The 24,841-nt window shown below is 43.1% G+C and overlaps 1 protein-coding gene across 17 annotated transcripts in view; it reads right to left on the reverse strand.

The window, feature by feature from the left end:
• Positions 1-24,841, reverse strand: part of LOC116841638 (calcium/calmodulin-dependent protein kinase type II alpha chain) — a 143,819-nt gene that overhangs the window by 11,996 nt on the left and 106,982 nt on the right. For 4 of the 17 annotated variants that reach the window (XM_032809820.1, XM_032809827.1, XM_032809822.1 and 1 more), the window contains one exon: positions 3,352-3,507. The exons of 4 other annotated variants lie outside the window; for them this stretch is intronic. In XM_032809820.1, coding sequence (XP_032665711.1) covers positions 3,352-3,507 — 156 coding nt within the window. 9 more of the 17 variants (XM_032809816.1, XM_032809815.1, XM_032809817.1 and 6 more) reach the window with 4 other exon arrangements.

The raw sequence follows: 24,841 nt of genomic DNA on the forward strand, positions 1-24,841 counted from the left end.
GAGAGAGAGAGAGAGAGAGAGAGAGAGAGAGAGAGAGAGAGAGAGAGAGAGAGAGAGAGAGAGAGAAAGAAAGAGGGTGAGAGAGGAAGATTCGCATTTCTCGGTGTTAAAGCGCTCAAAGAGGAAGCATGACCCGGCCACGTGTGTCTCAGCAAGACGCGAAGTCCTCGCAAGAACACATTGTTGCGTGTTCCTCTGAGCTTACCGGCGTCGACGGAATCTTACCGTCTTTGGGATCCTTCCTGAAGCTCGTCGGCGCGCAGCCGGCGTCGCTCGTCCGCCGTGCTTCTTGTTCTGCACGTTTTAAGGGTGGGCGCATGCAGGCAACACAGAGAAAGAAAGAGAGGGAGAGAGAGCGGGCGAATATCAGGAAGTGTACGCGTATCATATGCAGCGGCATGCAGAAATACACACACACACTAACAGAAAGAAACAACGCCGACACGTAATCGTAAAATTCCGGAAAAAGTTGCGCCGATAACTCGAAGCTGCGCACGATGTTCGATCGCATTTATACAAGTATCGATTAATTGTTCGAGACCGTCGTCGCGAAGCACACGTTGGTCAAATTGTTTATAGGAACAACGCGGAAATACGCGTTCAAATAAACAAAAAAGTGAATACGAAAATCTCTCGCGTGCATCGATCGTTCTTCTCGAATTTCGAGACTCGGCTACGCCAAGGAGATGCTGGATTTCTGACTTAATGCAGACTTTTCGTACTTTGCACTGTCTTTTTACTTAACTTATTGTGTCGTAAATTATACAAATGTTAATTATAACGGAATAAAGTAAAAGTATTAAATATTAGTCCAAAATTAGATACCAGTGTCACTAGTATCCAGGCATTAATATTTTTATCTCACTTTCTATATTATAAAAAAAAACTAAACAAAATTTTTCTAAACTTTTATATAAGATAGCGTACTCCGGTCATTATTACTTCACTCTGTATAAGCATTTGCAATTAAATAAAGTTCAATAAAAAAAATAGTGCAAAACTGCATTATGTCGGTATCCAGTATTCTCTTGAATTTAAAAATATTCAGCTCTCCGTTTAGACCGTTTCGTGAAATTTTCTCTTGATCTGCAATACGCCAATTTCGAATTTAATCAATTACCTTTCGCAAAGTGCACACGTAAATACCACTCGAACGCGTTTGTCACGTACATTCGAAACGTTAATCTCATCGGGCGCGCTATTTAGGTATCAACGTTAATAATCGCATTAATGTCAATTGCCTCGTTCGTGCGACGCAGCTACTTGACATAATGCCGGTCAAGGTGACGTCCCGTCGGGTAATATCCCCAGAAGGCGAAGAAGTTCCGTTGGATTAGATCGAGCTTGCGAGGTATCGGCTTAACGGCGACCGGAGTAAATCACAATTGCGATATAAAGGAGATTAGAGGGTGGATAGAGCATAAATTTATGCACGTTGACGACGCTCGGATTGAATTTTTATGCTCTTGTTATTTCATTTTTTTTTTTTACGATACGTCGTGGAGAGAAGCGCGGATAAAAAATCTGAGCTTTCACGAGTGCACCGTTGTCTTTTAACGCTTTCTCGTCGACATCACGTTAACGACCCGCCGAGAAAATCGAGAAAACCAGGGAAAAAATGACTGTACATAATTATAATTATACATAAATTATATATGAGTTTTTCTGTATAGTCACTATACAGTCACATGTATAATCATACATGCCCACATAGAAGAAAATAATGTTAAATGAAAAAGAGAAGAAATAGTCTCGCTCAATTAAACGTCGACATCATGTGCCGTCAGAAGAATTTACTTCTATTGTGTTTATATGACATATATAACATAATATACTTTATATACAATATATATAGTATAACATATATAGTATAATATATAGTTATATATAATTTTATTCTTTGTGTGGACACGTATAATTATATATGATTATATATAGGGATAAAACGCATATATGATTTTTTTTCCCAGGAAGCCAAATTATCGGGTCCAGTCGCTGTTTTCGATGAAGACAGCGCGAACATTAGTTTTTCTTCTTTCAATAGCAAAAAATGATCGATAAGCATGAAAATCATCTGCCGAGCGCATTCAACGTTACTTATCGCGTCATCATGTATTTGTCGTAACGCGCATTCGCACATTGTCACACCGCGAACAATGGCGCAGCGTCGATCGTGCGTTGGCCGATCGATCTCGCAATTAATCCCCCTCCCTCCGCTATTTTTACCTCATTCTTTATTCGCTTTATCCGCGCGGAGAAAATGTAGCCGCATCGTTTCGTAAATCATAGCGAACATTAGCGCCGATTATTTATAGACGCCGCGAACGAACGCGCGGCTTTCGGGTAATACTTCTGTCCAGCAGCCTCGTAAATATTCGACGCGATCGCACTTCCGATATTCCGCGCGTTATGCTGTCCGCCCTTTTCACGGGGCAGCTACGTATAAACTGCTTTGCCGAGGCGGCAGACCACCGCCACCACACAAAATCGCGAACTTTCCGGCCAGTCGAGGCCGGGTCCAAAGAGAGAATTCATAGCCAACCCGATGAGTCTCGTAGATTTTCAGAAAAAGTCGATAAGAGAGGAATTAAAGCGTTAAATGCGAAAGGAGCATGTCCAAAAGACGGGTATATCGATCTGTCTTCCGTTTGCAAAATTCTACAGTAACTCTTACTATAAAATTTTCTTCGTGCATCAAAATATTCACAAAGACTCTAAAGAAATTAATATCAGAAAGAACGAAGTGACAATTCCATTACGATTGTTCCGTTATTTTTCCAAACGACAAACGCGTCAAAATTAAACTCGCTTTCTGATCCTCGTCTCTTATCGACCGTTTTGTCTACTCGACAGACTGCCGCTCAACCCGGGAAAATAATCGGCGATGTTCGATAACGATCGGCAATTATACACACGGAATCGTGGATGCCTGAATATTCCTTAGATTGAAAGTTACACGATTTTCGGCCTTATACATAACGCTTGAGATTAAAAGTCGCACAAGTAGCTCTAGTTATAATGACGTTTTTTAACTGTTTCAGTTTTATTCATATACGCAAGGCTAAGAAAATCGTGTAACTCTCGATCTAGAGTCGCACTCCAAAACGTCCTTTTTTATAAAATTTTTCTCGATACTCTATATGTAACGTAAACTATAAGTATCGAGTAAAATTTTTCTCAAAAAAAGGACGTTTTAGAATGCAACCCTATTCGGACATTAATGGCGCCTACGGCATGTGGCGTAGCATGCGGACGGAATCGATGAAAGCCGCGCACTGATGTTTCCACCCTCTGTAGTAAGAAGGGAGGAGGAAGCCTTAAGGGATGTGCTAGATCATTCGTGCTACAGACCGATGGCCGAGGAGTCCTGGCGTCGCAATGTCGTCGGCTCGTTGCTGGCGTTGTTGGCCTGGTGGAGGCTGGCCGGCGACGATGGCGACGCACCGGCTTGGCTGTTTTGGCTGTTGTTGCTGCTACCGCTGCTGCTACCGCCTCCTGCGCTGCCAGCTAGTCATGCAATCAACCAACCAAACACGAGCTAGTGTCAACGTCGACGAAGCTTTGGCGCGTTGCGTCGCGTCGAGTCGCGTTGGCACGCCGACTCCTTCGACTCCGGCGATGATCGGCTCGAACTGCGCCCTTCGTCTTTCGCGATTCTTCACTTATATCGTAATTTCACCCGTGCAATTGTGTAGCGTAAATTCTCACTTGTACCGTAGATCTCATTTGTAAAAGCGCCAATTGATACTATTATTTTACGGTTCGCACGATGGAGAGGTTGTGTTCTATAGCCGAATATTTCGACAAGACGTTTGAACGATCTGTATTTGAAAACTGTCAATCAATGGAAGTGTTTGAATCGTACGATTGAACGAAGTGCTGCGAAGTGATTAAATTTAGATTAAACAAATTTAAATTAAATCGAGAAGTCGTAAAATGATTTTTTACCTTTCGAGGCTAAGAATCAGACTGACACGGGAAACCAAGCTAACAAATACATATCAGGTACAATATAGTTATCTATAAAGAAACATTCGAAATGATAAATTTATCTCGTCGACCGCAGGTGTCAGCTTCTACGGGGACACTCCGATCACGAACATCTCATTCCGTTTGTTCATCATATTTCTCGCAATTCATCCGCCCTGCGAGAACGAACGCGGCCACGACGCGGCGGGAAGGTGTAAAACGCGCGATCGATCATCGCGCCGTCGTCTATTCTCAGTGCTCGAATCCGTAAATAATAAAGATCCGACGAAGGAGCGCAGGGAGCCGTCGCGTGATATATCGCCGGGAGAGCGAGCCGGTGTGTTAAACCGTAGATCCTGTTAAGAGGAGTGAAAGAAGTTAAGAAAAGAAAAGAAAGATCGCTAGTCAAGCGGTCATCCGGTCGAATGACGGGATTAATTGATTATTCGTCAGACAGTACTCTGTGTACACGTGTGCGTGCGTTCGTACGTGTGTAAGCGTGTCGAAGGACGGCACAGAGAGAAAAGCTCATTTCTTGGTCCTGTCTCGTGCCTCCTGCTAAAGAAGGATCGTCTTAGGTAGGGGCCTTATCTATCATTCAAAATGATCGCTGGGTACACGGGCGCACGCGTGCGTGTGTATGTGTGTGTGACGTGACTGTAACGCACGCAAAAAGGACGGACAAGCTGTCGGGAGACACGTAAAATTAAAAGGGGTGTGAGAAAGCGTGAATATTCGCCGTGACGTTATTGAAAAAGTGCGAGAAGAGAGGCGGGGAATATAACGTATATCATGTGTGATATACTTGCCATGCGCGAGCGAATGGCAAATATACCGAACGGTGAGGTATCGTGTAAATTCCAAGTCATGCTCCAGCTCTCTAAAGCGGAAACGACCGATTCCTGCCTCGTCCTCGTTTTATCAGGGAATACTGCTGCGTCGGCTACGTATACGCATACAAGATGTCCCATGTCAACTGTCAACTAGTGAAATGGCAGATAATCAGACGAAAAGTCCTTTTTTATAATACAAGCGATAATTGAAGAGTTTTTATTTAATAGAGCTTGCTTAGCGCGCCCTAAGTAGCGGAACAGAAGTAGTGCTTAGATTATTTTTTTGATTAGTGGGGGGAGGAATAGTTAGTCCAAATAGCGAAGTTAGTCTTGAAGACAACGGTTCGTATTTTTTACCCTAAGCATTAAACTTAATTATAATTAATGACTCGTTAATTGTTGCTTGTATTAAAAAATGGCATAGGACTTTTTGTCACATTTTGACTTCTGTTCTCTTGAAATGAAACATTTCTGATTGAATCGATAAAAGGAGTATCCGGTAATCAGTGAATATTCACTAATTTTCAGTGAAAGCATTCCTTTTTTACTGCTCCGTTTCGTATCTCACTGATTTTGAAAATAAGATTACAAAATCTGAATTTTTCCATTCGTGTACTGAGAGAATTTTTTAGCAAAAATGATATATATATATATATATATATATATATATATATATATATATATATAACTCCTCCTGATTTCATCTCCGACATGACATTCTGTAAAAATTTCAATTAAAATGTTTTAAATATAAGAAGCCCGAGTAACGCCGGTAGTTTAAGCTAGTCAATTATAAGTACAACATTTCAGTGAAGTATACAAGATGATACCTCAGAGAGTGACAAATACTTGGCGGTCAGGGTGAGACACCATGTATACGTGCGCGCGCGACTCTCTACGAAGAATCTCGATAAAGCGTGGAAGCAGAAATGGGTCATCCGGGCAACCTTACCGATTCGTCGAGATCGCCGTTGCTTGGCGCTTCAGCGTCTCCTTCCTGGGCACGTGCCTACCTCTTGTCCTGCGACACGAGACACAGAGGGAGAGAAAGAGACTGGCGGGCATTAAGCGACGATCGTTCCGCGGAACGGGCATCTTTCCTCCGCGAGGAAGACCACCGACGACTCTCCTCTCTACAATTTATTGCTTCGGCTTGCGAAGTAGACGGACTCGAGTGAGACCCGCGATCGATAGCGCGCATTTTAAATGACATAATAATGTGCGCGAACGCGGACTACGCCGCACAATTCGTAATTAATAAATTAATACTTAAGGCGGTAACCCTCTCTCTCGATTTATCTCCGAGCCTGATGCGCGCGCGCACGTCTTATCCCCGTTTCTTCCCTTCCGGATTATATCACGGATTATGTTTAGACGTCGCGTATAAATAATCGATAGATTTGGTTGAAGAGAGAGAGCTTCGTTGCCGAGAGATAATTCTCGAATGCGCAGAGCGAAGTCGATGTATATGTGCACGGATAATACTTAGTCTTACAGCTAAGACCATTCGACGCTCAGAAGAGTGCAGTGGCGAACTTGATCCGACGCTGCGATTTACATTCGACAAACTCGTAAACCTCTCTGAGCACACCATTCTCTCGAATCGTCATTTCACGGGACGAAATCAAGAAAGAGAAAAAGAGAGAGAGAAAGACTCGAATTCAAAAAGCGCACCTGTACGTGCGGCAGGAGAGTACGTCGACGTACTACAGACGATCATCTCGCACTGAGACGAGAGAACAACCGGAATTGGCGCGAAAGCCAATTGCGACAAGGTCAGGTGAGAAAATTCACGATGATCGCAGCTCCGTCGCGTAACACCTCGATATTGCGAGTATTGACGATATCCGATATATTTTTCACGGAATCATCGCGCTGTAATCCCGCGCTTGAATTCCCTTCACTAATTCGCACGCTCATTGTATCGATGGATTACAATCCATTCGAGTCGTAATCGAAGCCACACAAAAAGTTCAACGCTCGCCAGCAGGCGCCCATCCGTCCGGTCGCGCTTTCCTCTCACAAAGGGAGGACCAGAAGTAGAAACGTGCTTTTGAAATGCGGTTTGGGGATTTGTGCAAGCACATCCTATTGAGCGAGCATTATATAAACGCGGGCCTGTAATAGTTTTTTACAAATTCTCAGTTAGACATGATAAGCGTTGTCAACAAATTTCTGTAGCTACATCGTGAAAGAAATCCAGTCTCGACAGAATGGATGGTTTACCATCGAATACTTTGGCTGTAACTAGTACTGAAACATCAGAGTTTCCATCGAATAAATACGATAATAAACAAACAGTTCATCACGAACACTGTTAATTGTACAACGGATTTATTGCATAGAAATCATCACATTTTGAACACAAAAAAATACAGAAATTTGCATAACTTTCTTGTTCCTTTCTTTGAAATCTATCACGCTGCCAAGTGGTTTATCGATCTGATGACATTCATATTTTTCATTCGTAAAAATTGATCTTTTTTAATTGGTAAAAAAGATAAGGGGTGTTTGAAACTAGAGTTTGGAATTTTCAATATGGATAAAGAACTCTGATATTTGGAGTAAACCGTATTCTAGAAAGGCGTTTTCTATCTCTGGTCCTCTGATCGTTCAAGGGTAGCTTGAGACGACAGTGGTGGGATCCGAAGGGAAATTGTTCTTTCGATCTGTGGGCTCTTCTCAGAACAAGGGTGTAACCGCGCTCTCTCGCTCGCCGGACAACTGCTCCACCGTTTCGTCACCGCGGCCATTCGCAAATTCCAATCTAAACTTTCACATCACGATCGTTTTAAATCTTGAGATTCGGAAGAATTCGGCAGAAATATTGCCCGAAATCGCTCCAAAGACTCTCGAGGGTCGCCTCGACGAGCCCCGGAAATTGAAGGAGGCCGCGATTCACAGCGATCCCACCACCGCACAGTGTGACGAATGAACAATCCGAAGGGAAATCATCCTTATTCTGATACATTAGTTTTTAAGTGACATTTAGTCATTGCACAACAATAATTATATTTCGATCAAATGATTTATCAAACTTTTTTTCAACATAAGAACCGTGTATCTTACAAATTTAAACAAAATTATTATACATTTTTTAGTAGTTTCATCATGACCTCCCACGTGAAAATATAATAAATAATGAAAGTAATAAACTCTTCATTACGTGAATTCTTATTACTCTTTGTCTATATAGCAAGAATTCGTTGTTATCACAAGTTTCCGCCAAATCGATGTTATGATCTCTGAAATAATAGCTACCTCGATATCAGCATGTTTAACTGTAAAATATTCGTTTTGCAGATATCTTTCTTTATCACGAAATTATTGTAGTTACAGAATTGATTAACATAGCTGTCAAGGCATCATGTATCACTTCGATAGCGTCTCTACAGATTGCTTGATGTCATCAGTGCCAAAAGATTGTGTCGATACGATTATGCAGAATAAACGTCAAGTGGCAATTCAATATGAATCTAGCAAAATTGAACGATTTCCCTTCAGATCGACGTTTTTTTTTTTTTTTTCGCACTGTGCTCTAAATCCTGATTTACCTTGGGTCCCTTGAAGGAGAACCGCGGCAATTCCGAAGGGGTTGCCCGCAGCGGCCGGGAGCTGGGCCTGGGGAGTCTGGTTCGGGGCCGCTGCCTGCTTGCTCCCTTGCATGGTCGTGGCTGCGCCGACCGCCCTGGAGAACGCGGACATTGTCGCGGGGTTGCTCGGAGGTGTACCTTGGAACGAGCCAAGAGCTTGTTGTCGGGCAAGGTATCACGAGAGGTGATCGCGCCGATCAGCGGCGACAACAACACGGCCACGAAGAAAAGCACGAGAAAGCGCAAATGGCGGGGCGAGCTCTGCCAAGTGACTGTCGTGTCTATTGACACGGCCCATGATTTATTTCGGCACGTTGACAAAGTCGCTACGCGGCGAGGGGGGAAATACGTGCGGAGGAACGTACGACAAGTCCCCTGGTGCGTCGATTAATCGCCGATGAAAGGCACGAAATAAGGCGAAATCACAAAGCCACACACGTCTTTGGACCTGGTCGTAATGCGGTCCATTTACCACTTAGTTAATCGAGGAACGAGGGTTAATGCGGCGTTATCGAGCCGTATCGATCGAGCAGGCTCGCTTCATCGTGATAAACGTACGTTGGTGTTAGTGTCGAGGAACGTTTCTACGGCCGGACATATAGAATTCGTGGCTGGAGAACGAGAGGAAGATTAGTCCAAGATTAGTCGGGCAAATATCTCGAGGAGACGAGCCAAGATTTTTATCCGTTTTAGTCGATCGGGATCGTCGACAATCGGATCGATAAATCGTCGAGCAAGACGGGGGCATAAAGAGAAAGAAAGACAAAGAGAGAGACGTTGGAAACGTAATTATCAGTAGCAGTGGCCTTGGTAAGTGAAACGAGAACGACCACGGACGGACGGATTTTCTCTCGCACAGACAAGATTCATTCTTGAAATAGATCTTGGGCGCGTCTGTGATCGTAACACGCGGCTATACGTAGCGTTCAGCCGCGTCGGGAGTTCATTTTGCATAAGACATCGTTAGAGACAGTCCACGACTAATATAGAATCGGCAACGATCGGCGTGTACAAAATGCTTCGGGTTCTCCGCGCTTCGTCTCGTCTATGAATTTTCCTTGCCATTTCCGAGTACACTTCTTTTTTTTAATCAAAAGAAATAGTAGAAAAAAAACGGAACAAAGTCGTCAGAGTCAGCGCCAATCTTGTAGCGAGATTATGAGTTACGATATTCCACGTAATTCGTGCGTTTCGGTCTTCTTGTCCGACCCTCTTCAGCGATACATATCTATAAGTACACAGAATCGTTATTAATCGTTAAAACAAAAATTCAATATCACATTTGATAAAGTATTGATTGAACATTGTAAATGATATATATAGTGAGATAAAGAAAAATAATAGAAAAAAAATGACACAGATATACAATTTAGGCTGCAACCCGCGATCAAATGTACTCTTTAACTCAATTGCCAAACATCAAAGAATGTTATTTTATCCACTCAGTTTGCCAACTATGCAAGTGTGCAAGGAACGAGAGTCTGGAGAGACATTCAAAGTTATTTTTATACATTATATGTAACATTTCTTTTTTCTTCCTTGATCCAAGTGTGCCGAGGTCTCGGCTTACGAAGGATCGATGATATGGGAGTTCTCTCGTCTATCACAAGTTATGAGATTATTTTTCTCCAGGTGGTTTCTCATAGAATTGGAAAATTCAAGAGCTAATAATATTTCAAGTTTAAATCCCCGGTGTTTCTCTCTTCTCAGGTAAGAGAAATGTCGCGGCCGCTAGTTCGATCAAGAAGGCCGTAGACGAGTGGAGTCGTGGAGAACCCTGAGACGTCCTGAATGCATTCGAGATCGCGTGTCGATTGTCGAAATTTTCGCGATTACCGTCAAGTGTGCTCGATCGGCCGTCTTGGCGAATAAACAGCGCTTCGTCTACGAAAGCGGCGATTTACCAAATTATCCGGAAAGACATTCCCACGCAGCACGTTTATATCGACAAGTATTTTTACCGTCGGCGGTTACGATGTCGGGTAAACAAACGCCGACGCGAGAGCGAAACGTGGTCGTGCGGAATGAAAAGCTGTAGACCAGATTAAGTTGGCCCGAGGATTATGCTGGTCACACGTTTTGACTCATGTATTTATTATGAAAATGATAGTAAAGAAGGGAATGTTCCTTTTAGGACATAGATATTAGGACTTAGATATTTTTCCTATGTCCCAAAAAGGACATTGTCTTGCCCATTCTTGTTGTTCTTGCGATAAATATATAAACAAAATGCATAGCGAACATGATTCTCGGGCCGACTTGACCTGGTTTCCCCTACAGGATGTTGCGTCACATACAGGCCAATGTGACGAGATTTGCGACACTTTCGTCTTTTGTTAATAATAAAAATGAACGTAATTGGAGCGAGCAAATCGAGACAAGTCCGAGCTAAATCCGGACATGCACACTTCTCAGTAAAGCGAGCAAACAACTCGTCATACAGTGCTGATGTAACAACCTGTACACGCGCATAATGAAATCACGAAATGTAAATAAGTAGGGCTTTACCAACGACTCACCATAGTTGTCCGTGTGCTTGAATGAGCCGAGCACGCTGTTGGCCGACATTGCGAGACGATCTCTTCCGAACTAAATCGTGCGCGCGCGTGTGACCGGCGTACTCGACGCTAACGCGGCGACCACGCGACGTCGATCACGTCGCCAACACGTCGACGACAAGTCGCGTGAGACAGAAGAATGCTCCAAGAGAGCTCTTCTGGTCCGGAAAATTCGCGACCAGTCGACGCGGAAAATCGCAGCACCGCTCACTCCCGTGTGACTCGCTCCGAGTCGGCTCCCGAACGAACGACGCGAACCGCTGCCGATCTATTTTCATGTAATGCCAAGCGGCCACAGGTATTTCTGTTGACAGTACGTCTTGGGCGCGCGCGAAGCGAGCACCAAGTGGCGCCGCGGAGTTCTTCAGTTAGCCGAGATAGTCGTCAATTGGTGTCGGCCAGATAGATAAGACAAAGATAAGGACGATATGAAGCGAAGATGAATGATAAGATGGAACGACGGAAAAAAGGAGATTTGTGCGATATTAACGAGCTACTTTTCTAAACTACATTCGCCAAAAAGTTACGGGTTCTTCAGGCTGTTCAGTTTTTACGGCTGTATAGTTGTTCTACTGCGGGGTGAAGCGTTACAGTTGACGTTATTCGGCGATTTTAAATAATCGAATCCAGCTGTGTGTTTCTCGACCGCCTGGTTAATTCTGCATAGGCTTAAAGTTCAGAGCGCCAGCGAGCTCCCTACATTAGTTGGTTAGTCGGAGCTTAATTATAACTTTCGAGTTAATTATCACTGTAGTCCCGCTTCCCTGCCGTTCTCATTATGACGTAGTTGTAACTAATTTGGCGGCAACGACTTCATTATGCGCACGTACACGCCCGCTGTGACGCGAGAAATCGTCGTCGATATTTTACAGCTCATTACTCGATTGCTCTTCTCAATTCGTCCGCTTCCACGATTACGACTACGGATATTCACGGCACTCGCTTTGAGCGAAGATAACGGCAATTATCCATTTCTTCCGATTCGAAATTAATTAGACTACCAAAAGCCGGAGTTACGAACCTCGCGTTTTTGCTCTCTCCTATCGACTGAACGTCCAAGTTCCTTCCTTCTTTATTTTACGTCATGTCGACAGTTACGATCCAACCATTTTCATTTTGTGTTAGTCCATGGAGAATTTGTATTGTGATTACAGCACGCAGTGGTATTAACTGTAGGATTAGTACTCTATTAAAGCGAATCAGTAAAGAGATGATCTCACCGATCATTTCAAGGAGTATTCACTGAGATTTTCAATGAAAACACCCCCATTTTGCTGCTCCATCTTACACCTCACTGTTTTTCACTAGTGGAAGATTTTACTGCAAAATCTGTAGCGTACAAACTCGTTATACGTATTCGTTATACTGTATTAAATCCAACTCTCTATGTTTGCGGTAACGGGATTAACGGCTCTCATGTACCTCGCGTGCAATGATAATGCCTGTATTTGCAAAGTACATCAATAATGAAAACAGTCTCTGTTATTAACTGATTCTTTCAATTCGAGACTTTACTGATTGCAGCAAAAGTGAAGGACATACTGATTGTACTTTAGAGAGTAGTAAAAGAAATCGATAATCGTCGTGGTTCAATTACGCACACACATCTGGAAGCACAGCTGCTCAAGGGACACATAATACAGTCGCAAATGTAGTGACGGTCGGTCGCAGGACACTATGTAATCCCTGCGTTGTATTCGCATCAGTTGCGAAGCAGATTTCATCGCGAGGAGGGGCTCAGGAGGATCCTCGTTTCGAACCGCGGGATTAATTGCAGACTGATTAGAGGGGGGGAATCAACGCACGTGCGGGGGAAGAGAGGAGAGGGAACAGAAAGAGAAAGAAAGAGAGAGAGAGAGAGAGAGAGAAGTAGAGAGAGAGTTCTCTCCAAAGTGTTAGTCGACGAGACAAAAGGAGAGACGGTAAATCCGCCATACGATTTCGCAGAAGCTGCAACAGACAGGGTGCAAAAGCTCGAAACTGGGCGCAGAGTCTCTCGTGAGATTGGCTTCTCCCATCCGCGAACGTTCGACTTGAAGCAATCTTGTTTTCACTACAGCTAATATACCGTAGATATAATCTATAATCCTAACCGTAGATATAATCTTCTATATATAAAAAATATATATAGGTATATAAAACATGAATATCCAAAAATTGCATTATATATCAACAATTTTTGATATTACGATTAACCCTCTACTGTCCATTGCGATACTGAAGTCACAATTTAGTTTCTTCATTATTTATCTCCAATAGGAATGTTATTTCTGTCTTGACTGATGTGACGTGAAAGTCATGGCTGCCTCTTTTTACTATGTTGGCAGCGATAGTAACTGCCCAACATGATCTCAGAATCACAAACCTATTTTGGGAAAATAAAAAATTAGAAAAATAAAATTTTACCTTATATGTGTTGAGTACTTTAAGTTACTGTTGAGTTTTAAACATCCTATATGAAAAATCTGTTAAACATGAGAAATTAATTTGGATAAAGAGAGAAAGAGAGAGTAGAGGGTTAACATAGATATATAGTTACTTTGAAAATTTCCTAGAATAAAATTTCACTCAAAACGAGAGAAAAGTGGCAGTTTTTTTACTTGAAGCGTAGATAAAAATACTGCCACTCTTGTATCGCAAGAGTGAATATTTCATTCGAACTTAGAGTGGATTCTGACTTCATATGAGCGAATGTTTCGATCGATTAGAGTGAGTATGCTCCTGTAACGATGGTATTAGATTCGCCCTTGAATTTAGAATAAAAATACTCATCCGGCGATTCGAATTCTCTCTACGAGAATTCTCTATACGAGTGAAAAGTCACTCAAATTCGAGTGACTCACTCTGCTTTCCGAGTGAAGTTTCACTCCGAGAAATTGAGAGAGTGCAAAATGTCGGCGACAACGCGGAATTACCTGTCCATACGTGTCATGACTGTTCGATAATACGCAGATTTGATGAAAAGAAAGATGAGAATGTACATCCTTGATAGGTGATAATTCGACAAAATCCCGTGTAAAAAGCGTGGCACAAATATTTTTACAGCAACCGCGACGAATTATGCAAAACACAGAGAACTTTGACAAGAATTTTGCACGAGTCGTTCGACATTGTCGTAATCGAAACGTTTCCTCCTATAATTTCGCAGTTTTCTTGCACAAAGTTTGCAAACAGACATGTCGCCTCTTCCCTTTCCCGTTTAATTACGACGCGTAATCCGGATGTTTTCCGCTTGGCTGAGCAAAGTCTAGCATGCGGAAAACGCGGATGGGAGAGACCAGTGCAATCGCGAGACGTTCACATGTAACGCACGATACGTATATATGTATATATACGTATATACATGTATAGAGACGCGTATTACATATGTAATAAATAGTAGGAAAGGAGAGACGTTGAAACGCAAACGTTTCTCGCTCCCCGAGAGTTGTTGTTGGCTTTACCTTCGGGTTCTTTGGCAATGACCGTGCTGCTCCGGTCGACGCCGCCCTTCTTATCCTCTGTACAACATACATACATACATCACGTATACGGATATGCGACAGTTTCTGGTTACATAACGCCTAATACGATTATACGAAATATCGATAAAGCCACGTCGCATGACGAGAAGCGCTAAGCTTATATTCCTCGATTGGACATTGTCGCATAAGTATCGCTTCCGTCGCTACTCAACGATACGCCGCGGGGAAGTGAAGACCGTGTGAGGAGTCAAATCCGTAAAAGCCCTATCAATTCTTCGCTCGTCTCGGCTTCTGCAAATGTTGTATAATCAATTTCGTGCAACTTTTATTTTCAGGTTCTCACGCGAACGCATTATCGTTTGCCCGCCAAGATAAATTTTTCCTATCGCGGATGTTGATCGAGCACTCGTCCCGATGATCGATATTAACGTTCCGCGCTGGAAGTAAATGACGAGGAAAGTTACGTGACGATAGATTAGATCGATCATCGACCGCGACATACGTGTGCAGACATTGGCTTCACTTCTCCGCGGTATACGCTCGTGACAAGTGAGTTTCTTTCTTGGCAATCTCAGTGATTGGATTTGAATTCCGATTGTAACGGCAAGCGGCCAGGCTCCGTATTGGCATTCGTTTCTCATCGTCGATTCGACTTCAATATTTCGATCAGTCGCAAAGTAACAAGTAGCGCGCGCATGATTACGGCATGACTACTATATCAATTTTCATTGATGTAACGTGTCGACTCTCAAACGACAGGAACGGGTCATATATCGACATTTTTTGGACTTGTTTCTTCTGCGTGTTCGAAAACTTCGTATCGGAACAAATAAACGACAATTTAACAAATCTTTCTATCGCTATCTATAAAAATAGCTTTCCAATGTAATATCTGTCTTTGGCGCGAACATATCGCAAAGTTTCAGTTGCACTGAAAAATATACGTCGAAATAGGTCATCGTGATGACATTCCACCTTGTCGTTTAAGGGTTAATGTAAGGCGGCGATGAGAATTTCCTGCGGGACGACACATCGGGAATGGATTCGGAAGTTTCGCGATGCACTGTCGATTACAGGGTCGTCGAATTTTCCTCCGACAAAAAAGGTCAGAGTAGTGACGATTTTGCTCGGAGTCGTCAAATCGCGAAACGATCCCGGGGGAAAGACTCCAGCGCGCGAGTTTGCCCAACTTGCAGCGATACCTTTTCAAGCTTTTGTACAAAATTTACATCGTCAGGTGATTATTCCCGATGCGGCTCGTTTTAAATCTCAATAAAGCGACACAAAAGTAAAATTTATTGCCACTCTGTCTCACTGTGGCATACTTTATTACGCTCGGAAATTTTTCACGAGCAATAACGAGAGCCAACAAGGCCGTTTATTTGTCCGTCCGATTAGCGACGTGGCCGCGTGGTTAACGACTGCCGAATAATCACCGGACAGACATTCTCTCATGTTTTACTTCGCGCGAGATACAAACCGCGTGAAAGTCATTGCGGTTGATTTTTTGGACGAAGCCTCGGCCACTTTGCCGCGATAACACTTGGTACAATGTGATAACGAGCGCGTTATTGTAGTAATGTCGTTACGGTGACAGCTGCTGAAACGTGTAACGCCGGCCACGAGTTTGCAACCGACGGAAACGTAGCGATCGAAAGTATTCTGCGCGCGACTGTTCTCTCTGTTTTTTTTCTTTTTATTCTTTTCACTTATCGAGATTAAGTTGGGAAATGCGCGAGAGAGGAAGAAAGAGAGAGAAAAAGAGAGAATGTGCGGTGCCGTTTTATCATCCAACGATATCGAAAAAAAAAACGATCATTGGAGACAGACTAAATAGAAAATATATAATCGGTCGATACACCGGGGGTAGAGTGCTAGAGGGTGCACTATATATGCAGTGAGAACGTGCATACGTCGATAAAGACACGCATATCGATCGTGTCTCGAGTAAGGAAGTCAAACAAAAAAGTTGCGGCACGTGCAAATCGAGCCGATCGTACGATTTCGACACTTTGATCGCGATATGCTCGGCTCGATTATTCGCCAAAGAACCGCGCAAGCGAGTGGCAATGATGATTCGTTCTACACTGTGTGTCTATATCAGAGAGAGAGAGAGAGAGAGAGAGAGAGAGAGAGAGAGAATATCTAAAAGAAATAAAAAAAAAATGTTTCTTAGCTGAGCACTAATGACATACTTATCTAAATCTAAACTCTTTCACCTAAATAAACAGTTACGTTCCTGTAGAGACAAGGTTCTAAGAAAATGTACATTTTCTTCTTTGAAAGATACTTTACGTTAGAATAAAAGTAAATATGTCATTTTCGCAACAAATATAAATTTATTATTTCTGAAGTATTTTTTCTCTCAATATGTATGTATACACGAAATGAAAATTTTAATTCGGATAACTGAATGGTAACTGCACGAAAAACTCGCTGACAAGAAATAACATTTCTGTTATTGTGATCGAAAATGCTCGTTTGAACATTCAGCTATATTAAGATTCTGTTAAGATTACAATTGAAAAGAACAATTGGTTGAGTAGAAACCTCCCACAGAAATCTTTCTGTTCTCACAACCGATTCTGGTCCCCGGATAACAGAAGATTTAATTACGCTTAATTACGGAGTTGTTTCTTCCGTGTACTCAATGAGTAATTTCTAGAAGATATATAGTCGAATTATTCGGCTGTTACATCAGCGTGTGAAATTTCGAAAATTATCTGGATATTTCACTGTCTTAGCCATTACAAATTTTACTTATTGCCAGCGTCTCAATAACTACAAAATACACGCGATTTTTGATCTTGTAGACTGTTCGGCTTGCCGCAATCCTTTCGCGTATAATTCGCCAAATATCCTCGGTTTATGCGCGTCTCATGATCGTCTTTACGCGAATCGATATCAAGTACGAATACGTGTCGAACCGTTAAATTTGCAACGTGGAGGCTTCAACTCGAAACTGCGAATAGAATCGTCCGCAAAATTGTAGCACATGTTTTCAGATTCTGAGAATGAATCGCAACGAGAGAAGGGAGAAATTGTTCCTGTCGCAGTCATTTCACGCTTGTGGCACTGAAATGCGATTTTCCTTTCCCCCTCCCCTATGTCGTAATCTTCCCGACAGGTTCGAGACTTGACAAAAAGCCGTATGATGGCGAGCAAGCGGTGCAATAGCCAGGAAGCATGCGAGAAGCGGATTGACACAAAAAAGCTAGTCGGAAGAAGAAGTGAACGGAGTGTCAGCTTCGAATCGGCTGTGCGGGTGAACGGGTTTATACACGTACAGAAAGAAAAAGAGAACGAGAAATAGAGAAAAAGAGAGAAAGAGAGAGAGAGAGAGAGCAGAAGGGTGGGGAAAGGAATAGACAGGCAAAGAGAAGGAAGTAAGAAAAGTGCTAGAAAAAGAAAAACGAAAGTATATATACGGGCTGGTGTTCATAAATCCATAACACCGAGTTAAACATCGAGTCGAGACCTGTGACAATGACAGAGAAACGGTATGTGTGAGTTTGGATTCGGTGTATAATATACAGGTGTGTATGTGTATATATATGTACACACAAACACACACACACATATATATAGTGATGTGACCTATGCTAAGGGCGTGTTCGTGTGACGATGCAGGGACTCGTGTCGGAGAGGTCGTTCGAGGAGGCGACCGGCGTCCTCAACCGCCTCCTCGAACGGTGCACGCGGAGGAATCACGTCGCAGAGAAAAGTACACAGAGTGAAATCAGACGGGATCCGCGAGCCTCCGTTATTTGCTCGGGTGTCCGCTAACGGAAGCCTCGGGATCAATTTCGCCCCGATTCACGCGCAATATCGGGGCCACGTGAGCCGCCACGCGCTAGGACTCGAGCAAGCAATTCCTACCGTTGACGATAATCATAGTAACGGCGCATACGATAATCATAGCAACGATAACAACAACCGCGTCTTGGTGTGCGCAATCTTCCCGTCGCGTCAGATAACGCGCGATAACGGAAAACTCGGAGGGACATAACGAACGTTGCGAGCGACAAAGTTACACGGGAAGAAGCAGGTTTGGTTGGATTCAAGCGAAAACGTCTGGTGAACGAACCAGAGAATTTGATTATTTCAACCAGACTTTTTTTGTCCGTGTAATAAATGCAATTCTTCAGTCAGACGGGCTCATAGTCGTTAATTTTATCGCACGTCACGGAAAGTCGTTGCACTCTGATGTGTTTCCTCGACGGCCGCCATTATCCCGGTCGACTTTTGCAAAATGAACGTACCACTCGATTGTATTTCTCTCCGTAGGACGTCGTTAACGCCAACGATCCATTAAAGTGCCGGCTATTTTCATTATTGTCACTGTCACGTGAATTTCTGATTGCGTCTCTCGCCGTCGGTTTTCGAATTTGAGAGACACATTCGGCGCCGAAGCGCGGTGACGTCTGTGCGTGTCATCGCGTCCCGTACGAGCGACTTTTTTGCTCTTCTTTTTTTTTCCGTTCGTAATTGCAACATCCGTGTGCAGACTCGACGCGACAGGCGATGTATATTTACTCCGTCCGCGAGCAATAAAATTCATTTACCGTCCCTCTTTATAGCGGCGAGCACGAGCGGTTGTCCGTTCGCGTCTTGCCCCGTCGCTCTGGTTCACACGATAAAACCAGAAGGCAAAATCAGACCGAATTAAAATATGCAGGCAGCGGCAAAACGTGGCAGCGAAAAACAACGAGAAGGAAAAATAAGAACAAGAAGATTTCAACACCACACGGGGAGGCGTGTGTGCGGGCGTAAAAGGGGGGAACACAAATATATATATACATATATATATATATATATATATAAATATATGCGAAAAATCTAGACGTGCGAAAGTAATGATCGTGATACGTTCCCTAAAAAGCGCGCGCTTTCGCAACCGGCTCTTTTCGTTCATTCGCGCTATTCGTGTGGGACGGGTCTCTGTGACTGGTGTCCAGAAGTCCAGAAGTCCGTGAAAAACTTCGCAAAGAAAGAGAAATACCACAGAACGAAGCCACTCGTTATCGACTCGAAGATCTCGCCAGCTCTCTCACGATCGGTCGAGCTCACAGACTTCGCCCAGCGAAGAAAGTATCGCGATATTTGCCGCATTCCTCAGTAAAGAAATTGCTCAGTCGAGGGACGAGCCGAAACGAGTGTTTTTCATTCGGTGATCGTGAATCGTAAAGAACGTAACGGCGAGAAAGTTCAAAGTCTTCCTGCTAATTGCGGTTCTAAGAGACAAAAGGCGAATATGTACGTGTGTGTATATATATATATATATATATATATATATATATATATATATATATATATATATACACGCTGAAACGGAAAATGCAAGCAAAAGCAGCGTGAGCCGGAGCGATCGTGGCCATCGGCCATTATTAAAAAAGAGGAAAAGAAAGAGAACACGAGCGAGAATGAACAAGTGTACAAGAGAACAGGAACATCGATATATCAGTATGAAAAAATACACGTGACAATACCGAGTGATCGCCGTTGTTTCGCGTATAGTAGACTTATGTTACGCGAGAGAGCTTACGAGCCTTTCGACTGGTCTACAGTGTGTGAACACATGTCTGTGCTATGTCTAAACTTAGAGTGAACCTTCGCATTGCGTTCGTAATAATCATCTCGTGTGAATGCGCACGAAACTAATCGATCCACTAATCCCTTACAGCTTTCTTCACCGAGGTTTTCGATACGCTAAGAAAAACACTATACTGTAGTCGCTACTTACGCTGTTAATCTTGGAAGGCTATTCCTCGTGTGCGCGCGTTTCTTTTGCCGTTCATTGCTCACTTGGCGAGTCGAGTGGACCGTGAGACTCTATTGTGACGAACGAGGGAGGAGTCCGAAAAGAAGGTAAACGACACGTCACAATGAATCATTGGAGAAACGGACCGACTTAGCCGTTCAAGATTAACCTGCCGCAGCTATTTCTACTTGCGCTACTCTACGAGTCCAGTTCCTTTAACGTATCACTACGTTTACGACGAGAGAGGCAAGGAGAGACTGAGAAAGAAAGGGAGAAAGAAGCAGCACGTGGAAGACGGGGAGAGAAGTCGCGTGGTTAAGTTTGCAAGACTACGTCTACCGGGTGTATATGCGTGTTTCTTCGCGATCGTCAATTATCCCCTTTATGCTTATCGCGAGGTAGCGCACTCTAATTACATTCGATCTGGCTCGCCGATTAACGATCGCATATGCGATAGTCACTAAGAACGGATGCATTACGTTAACAAGAGAGCTATGATACATAATGGTGGTTGTGCGGACAGTGGTAGACTCTGACAATTCGCGTCTACGGATCCGTCACGTTCTTGCACGCGTGTAGATAGCGGTGCATCATTGTCACCGTGATGTTGTGTATCCGGAAAGTATGTAGCGCAAGAAAAGAAGAAAAGAAAAGAAGATAAAAAGAAATGATCGCGGGCATGAGGAAGCTCGAGACCGATGCGAGATTGATCGCAGAACACGAAATCGATGAATATCTCAGACGAATCTCGACTCTTGCGAATGCGGGAAAACGAGACCTCACGCAAAGGAGGCAAGGGATGGAGGGGGGCGATAGCTCCGTTTCTATTTTCTTTGTTTGCTTCAGTTCGATGACACGTCACATGTTCGAGCGAATAAGTTGGAAGGCCAATCAACTCTCTGCTACAATTTCTACGATCCGAGGACTCTTCGCGCGGCTCACGAAACAGACTGATGCAATTTGTCGACAAGACACGCGAATTTTTTCTATCGCCACCCCCGTTACGCAGATCGCCAAAGTATCGATCGCATTTTCGCTCCATACCGGAAAAAAAGAAAGAAGAAAAAGAAAATAAACGAGCGCGGTTACCAGATTTTACGCACCGTAACATATGCATAATGCGTTCACGCTGCAAAATGATTGAATGTTGATTAAACGCTCCGCAATTGCGCGAGTCGATCGTTTACGCGTTTACGGCGGTTGTATCGCGATTACGCTCGTGTTTTATTCATCGCTCGCTCATTCGCGCGCGTCACGTACGCGAGTGGATAGTGGTTTTTCAGCCGGACGCCGCGTCTGGTAACCGCGTCAATTAAAAGGCAAATCAGATGCAGTCGCAATGATCACATTTCCGGTCGAATGATGATGAACACGCCTCGAGGAGACTTGCACACTCGGTCTATGGTGTCTGTAATCCAATCACGGTGCATTCTTTCTTGCTGTCGCGTGAATAACGCGTGCGCACGTCACTTATCTGGCATATATAAATGTGTATGTGTGTGTGCGTGTTATGGATTTTTGAGCATCGCTCTACAAAGGGTACAAAACAATAGTGTTATCGCTTTTTACGCAGCCGTTCAATATATTTGATGCTTTGCCTTTATGGTGTTATGTATTTCTATGCACGGAAAAAAGGTTTGGTTGAATTAACCAAATATCTGGTTGAATATGAACGATCCAGAAATTCCGATTGAAGTAACCCGAATTCTATTTAACAAGATTTTTGGTTGACTTAAACAGAATTCGGATTACTTCAATCGGAATTTCTAGATCGTTCATATTCGACCAGATATTTGGTTAATTCAACTACACCTTTTTTTCCGTGTGGAAATAGATACGGGCGATGGAACTATGTCTCATTTGTGCGGAGGTGTGTGCGTGTGTGTGTGTGTGTGTGTGCTCGGCCGCGAAACGGTCTACATGATTTTTATCGAATGTAGTTGCAGCGCTTCAAGTTGTCGCAATTGAGAGTCACTGCACGTGCAGTGATCGGTCATGGCAACAGCTCAACGGTATAATAATAAACTTGGAAAAGGTAATTTATTTTTAAATATCTCAGTTCAAGCATTTCAATTTTCAAAGTATTTATTTCAAAGAGAATATTTCTTTTTGGAGTAATTTTTCCCACATGAAGCAAGATAACGTGTCGAATGCACGTCAGAGTGCTCTCAGTGGCTCTCAATTGTGCCAACTTGAATTTGCGCTGCAACTTCATTCGATAGCAAGAGGAAAAGACCGTTTTGCGAACACGTGTATTCGGATGCACAAAGCAAATGGTGTCGATTTACTTTTACATTTGTATACATTCGCTTTATCTGTCCTTTCCCCGCTCGACAAGTTCTTGTTCGACACCATCGGCCGCGTAAAAGATGCAGGATCGCGCGAATATTATTCTGATGTACTCCGATACGCGAAATGCATCGAGGTCGCAAGCATTCGATAATGTAGAACGCCGTAGATAGTGAGATGCGCCGAAAATCAGACGATGAAACCGCTACTTAGCCGTTTGACGCGCTAAATCCGACCATATGATTCTCAATTAACGAATATTAGAGTGACACACACCGACGACATATAGCGTAAGTCGCGTGTGAACGCTACATATGTGAATATGAGCTTCGTAATAAAAGACACCGGCGATTAATTGATCGTAGTTCGGCGAGCGTCGACGCTGCAAAATATTAATTGGAAGCGGATTCGCGTGACGCTGATAAATGAGTCTTCCTGTGTCGTGTAAGGTGTCGTTTAGTTCAAAGGAGAACGTCGTTCTCTCGGATATCCGGCGAATTATATGCTACGAGAGGGGAGAGGATGTGGGCGCATGCAAAAATACTTGGATTGTACTTTCTTCGACGTGTGCGCCAAAGATCTCTCTCTACATTTTTTTTTTCTTCACTGCGGAGAACTCTGCGATTAATAATCCAACAATTACGGACTTTGTCCGTGTCCGATTCTTGGAATTAATTACAGCTTGGAAATGTGCAGCGGTGTAATTAAAACTCCGAGTTGCCAATGCGATTGCATTTTAACCGGTTAATCGGGCAAATGGAGAATTATCCGTCCGTCCCGTTAATTATGTACCTGTTCTAGATTCCCCGAACGTTATACGCCGATGCAACGCGGAGCAGGCACGCGCGTCTCGAGAGTACAATCCTATCGGGATCTCCTCGGGGAATTCTACTCTGCTAGAATATATGAATGGCAGGAGGCTCTCAAATTTCTTCGGCTGCACGCGAAACAAAAGAACGAACGAGACAGAGAGATAGAGAGAGAGAGAGAGAGAGAGAGAGAGAGAAATAGAGAGAGAAAGAGAGAGAGAGAGAAAGAGAGAGCCGATCGATATCCCCGCGCGAATGAGAACTGTTCCGCGAGAACATGCCGGAATAAAATAGCGCGGGAGGTCTCAAATTTACCCCCGATGGACTGATGTACGTAAACTTTACAGCAACTTTAAAGTACATTAAATCATGAAATTCAGCAACGTTTAGTCCCTTATGACATGATCAGATCATACTCATATTTTTATCGCATAAAATGACGAAACAGAGATATGAAAGAAATACGAGAAAAATGCTGAGAATTTACCTGAAACTACACGTTATGTTAAATATAATTTTGAAGATCTGACTCTTAGTAAATTTGCTGCTGCAATGCAATCAAATATAATCCCAATTAATACAACCCAAAATGCACATTATTGTATGAAGTAATTCAATATATAGTAAATTAATTCAATATACAGTATATTTATTTCATAAATGTAATAAAAAAACTGCAAAGTTTCCATCATCGACTGTCTCGCGTCGTGATAATCATAAAAATCTATCTGAGTATGGACCAGATTTTAAAACGGAGTGGCGGCCAAAAGCGTCACGTACGCGAGCGAGAGCTCCCTTATTATGGAGGAAACGAAACGTAAAAACGGGACATTTCGTTTGCGTTGTTCAACGCAAACCGCACATCAATACTTTTCAATTATAAGCCAGTAACTGAAATTTTTTTTCCATGCATACATGTCAACGCAAGTTGCGCGGAATACTTCTCCACTAACAAACAATTTGTATTTGTGTTCAGTGAGACATATGGCTAGTATAGACATAAGACTAGTATAAATATATAAAAGGAAGTATTTCGTGCAACTGGGATTAGATTGCGTTGGTCCGTACGCGGAAGAAAAATTCCAATTCGGATAACTGAATGGGAACCAAACGAAAAATTCGCTGATGAAAAATGGTCACTCTGACCATTCATCTAAGCATTCGGCTGCATTAAAACTCGGTTGGAAAGTGACCGAGAGCAGTTGGCTGAGTGGAAACCTACTGCTGAAAATCTTTTCATTCCTACAAGCTAGTTTTTCATCTGGCTCCCGGATAAAACAGAAAATTCAGTTATACTAACGGAGTTGTTTTTTCCGAACTGCACTCGCGAACAGTGTTCGCGAGGAGCGAGAGAAAATAGCTTTCGAGTGCACTGCCGCGTGTTTTTATGTGAGCGTCGTGTACGTGTGTCAGACACAGAAAGGACATCACCGTTCGATAGAGAAATCATGAGAGATACGCCAGAGTTAGTCAAGAACTTGAGAGACAGCTCATACGAGAAGGCTGATTCGAGTATGATAACGTAGAAACGGAATACTCGATACCTGCACTACAGATCGATGGGG

Source organism: Odontomachus brunneus, unplaced genomic scaffold, assembly GCF_010583005.1.
Source record: "Odontomachus brunneus isolate Ranch 3 - 2012 unplaced genomic scaffold, Obru_v1 Obru_scaffold_017, whole genome shotgun sequence".
Lineage (NCBI taxonomy): Eukaryota > Metazoa > Arthropoda > Insecta > Hymenoptera > Formicidae > Odontomachus > Odontomachus brunneus.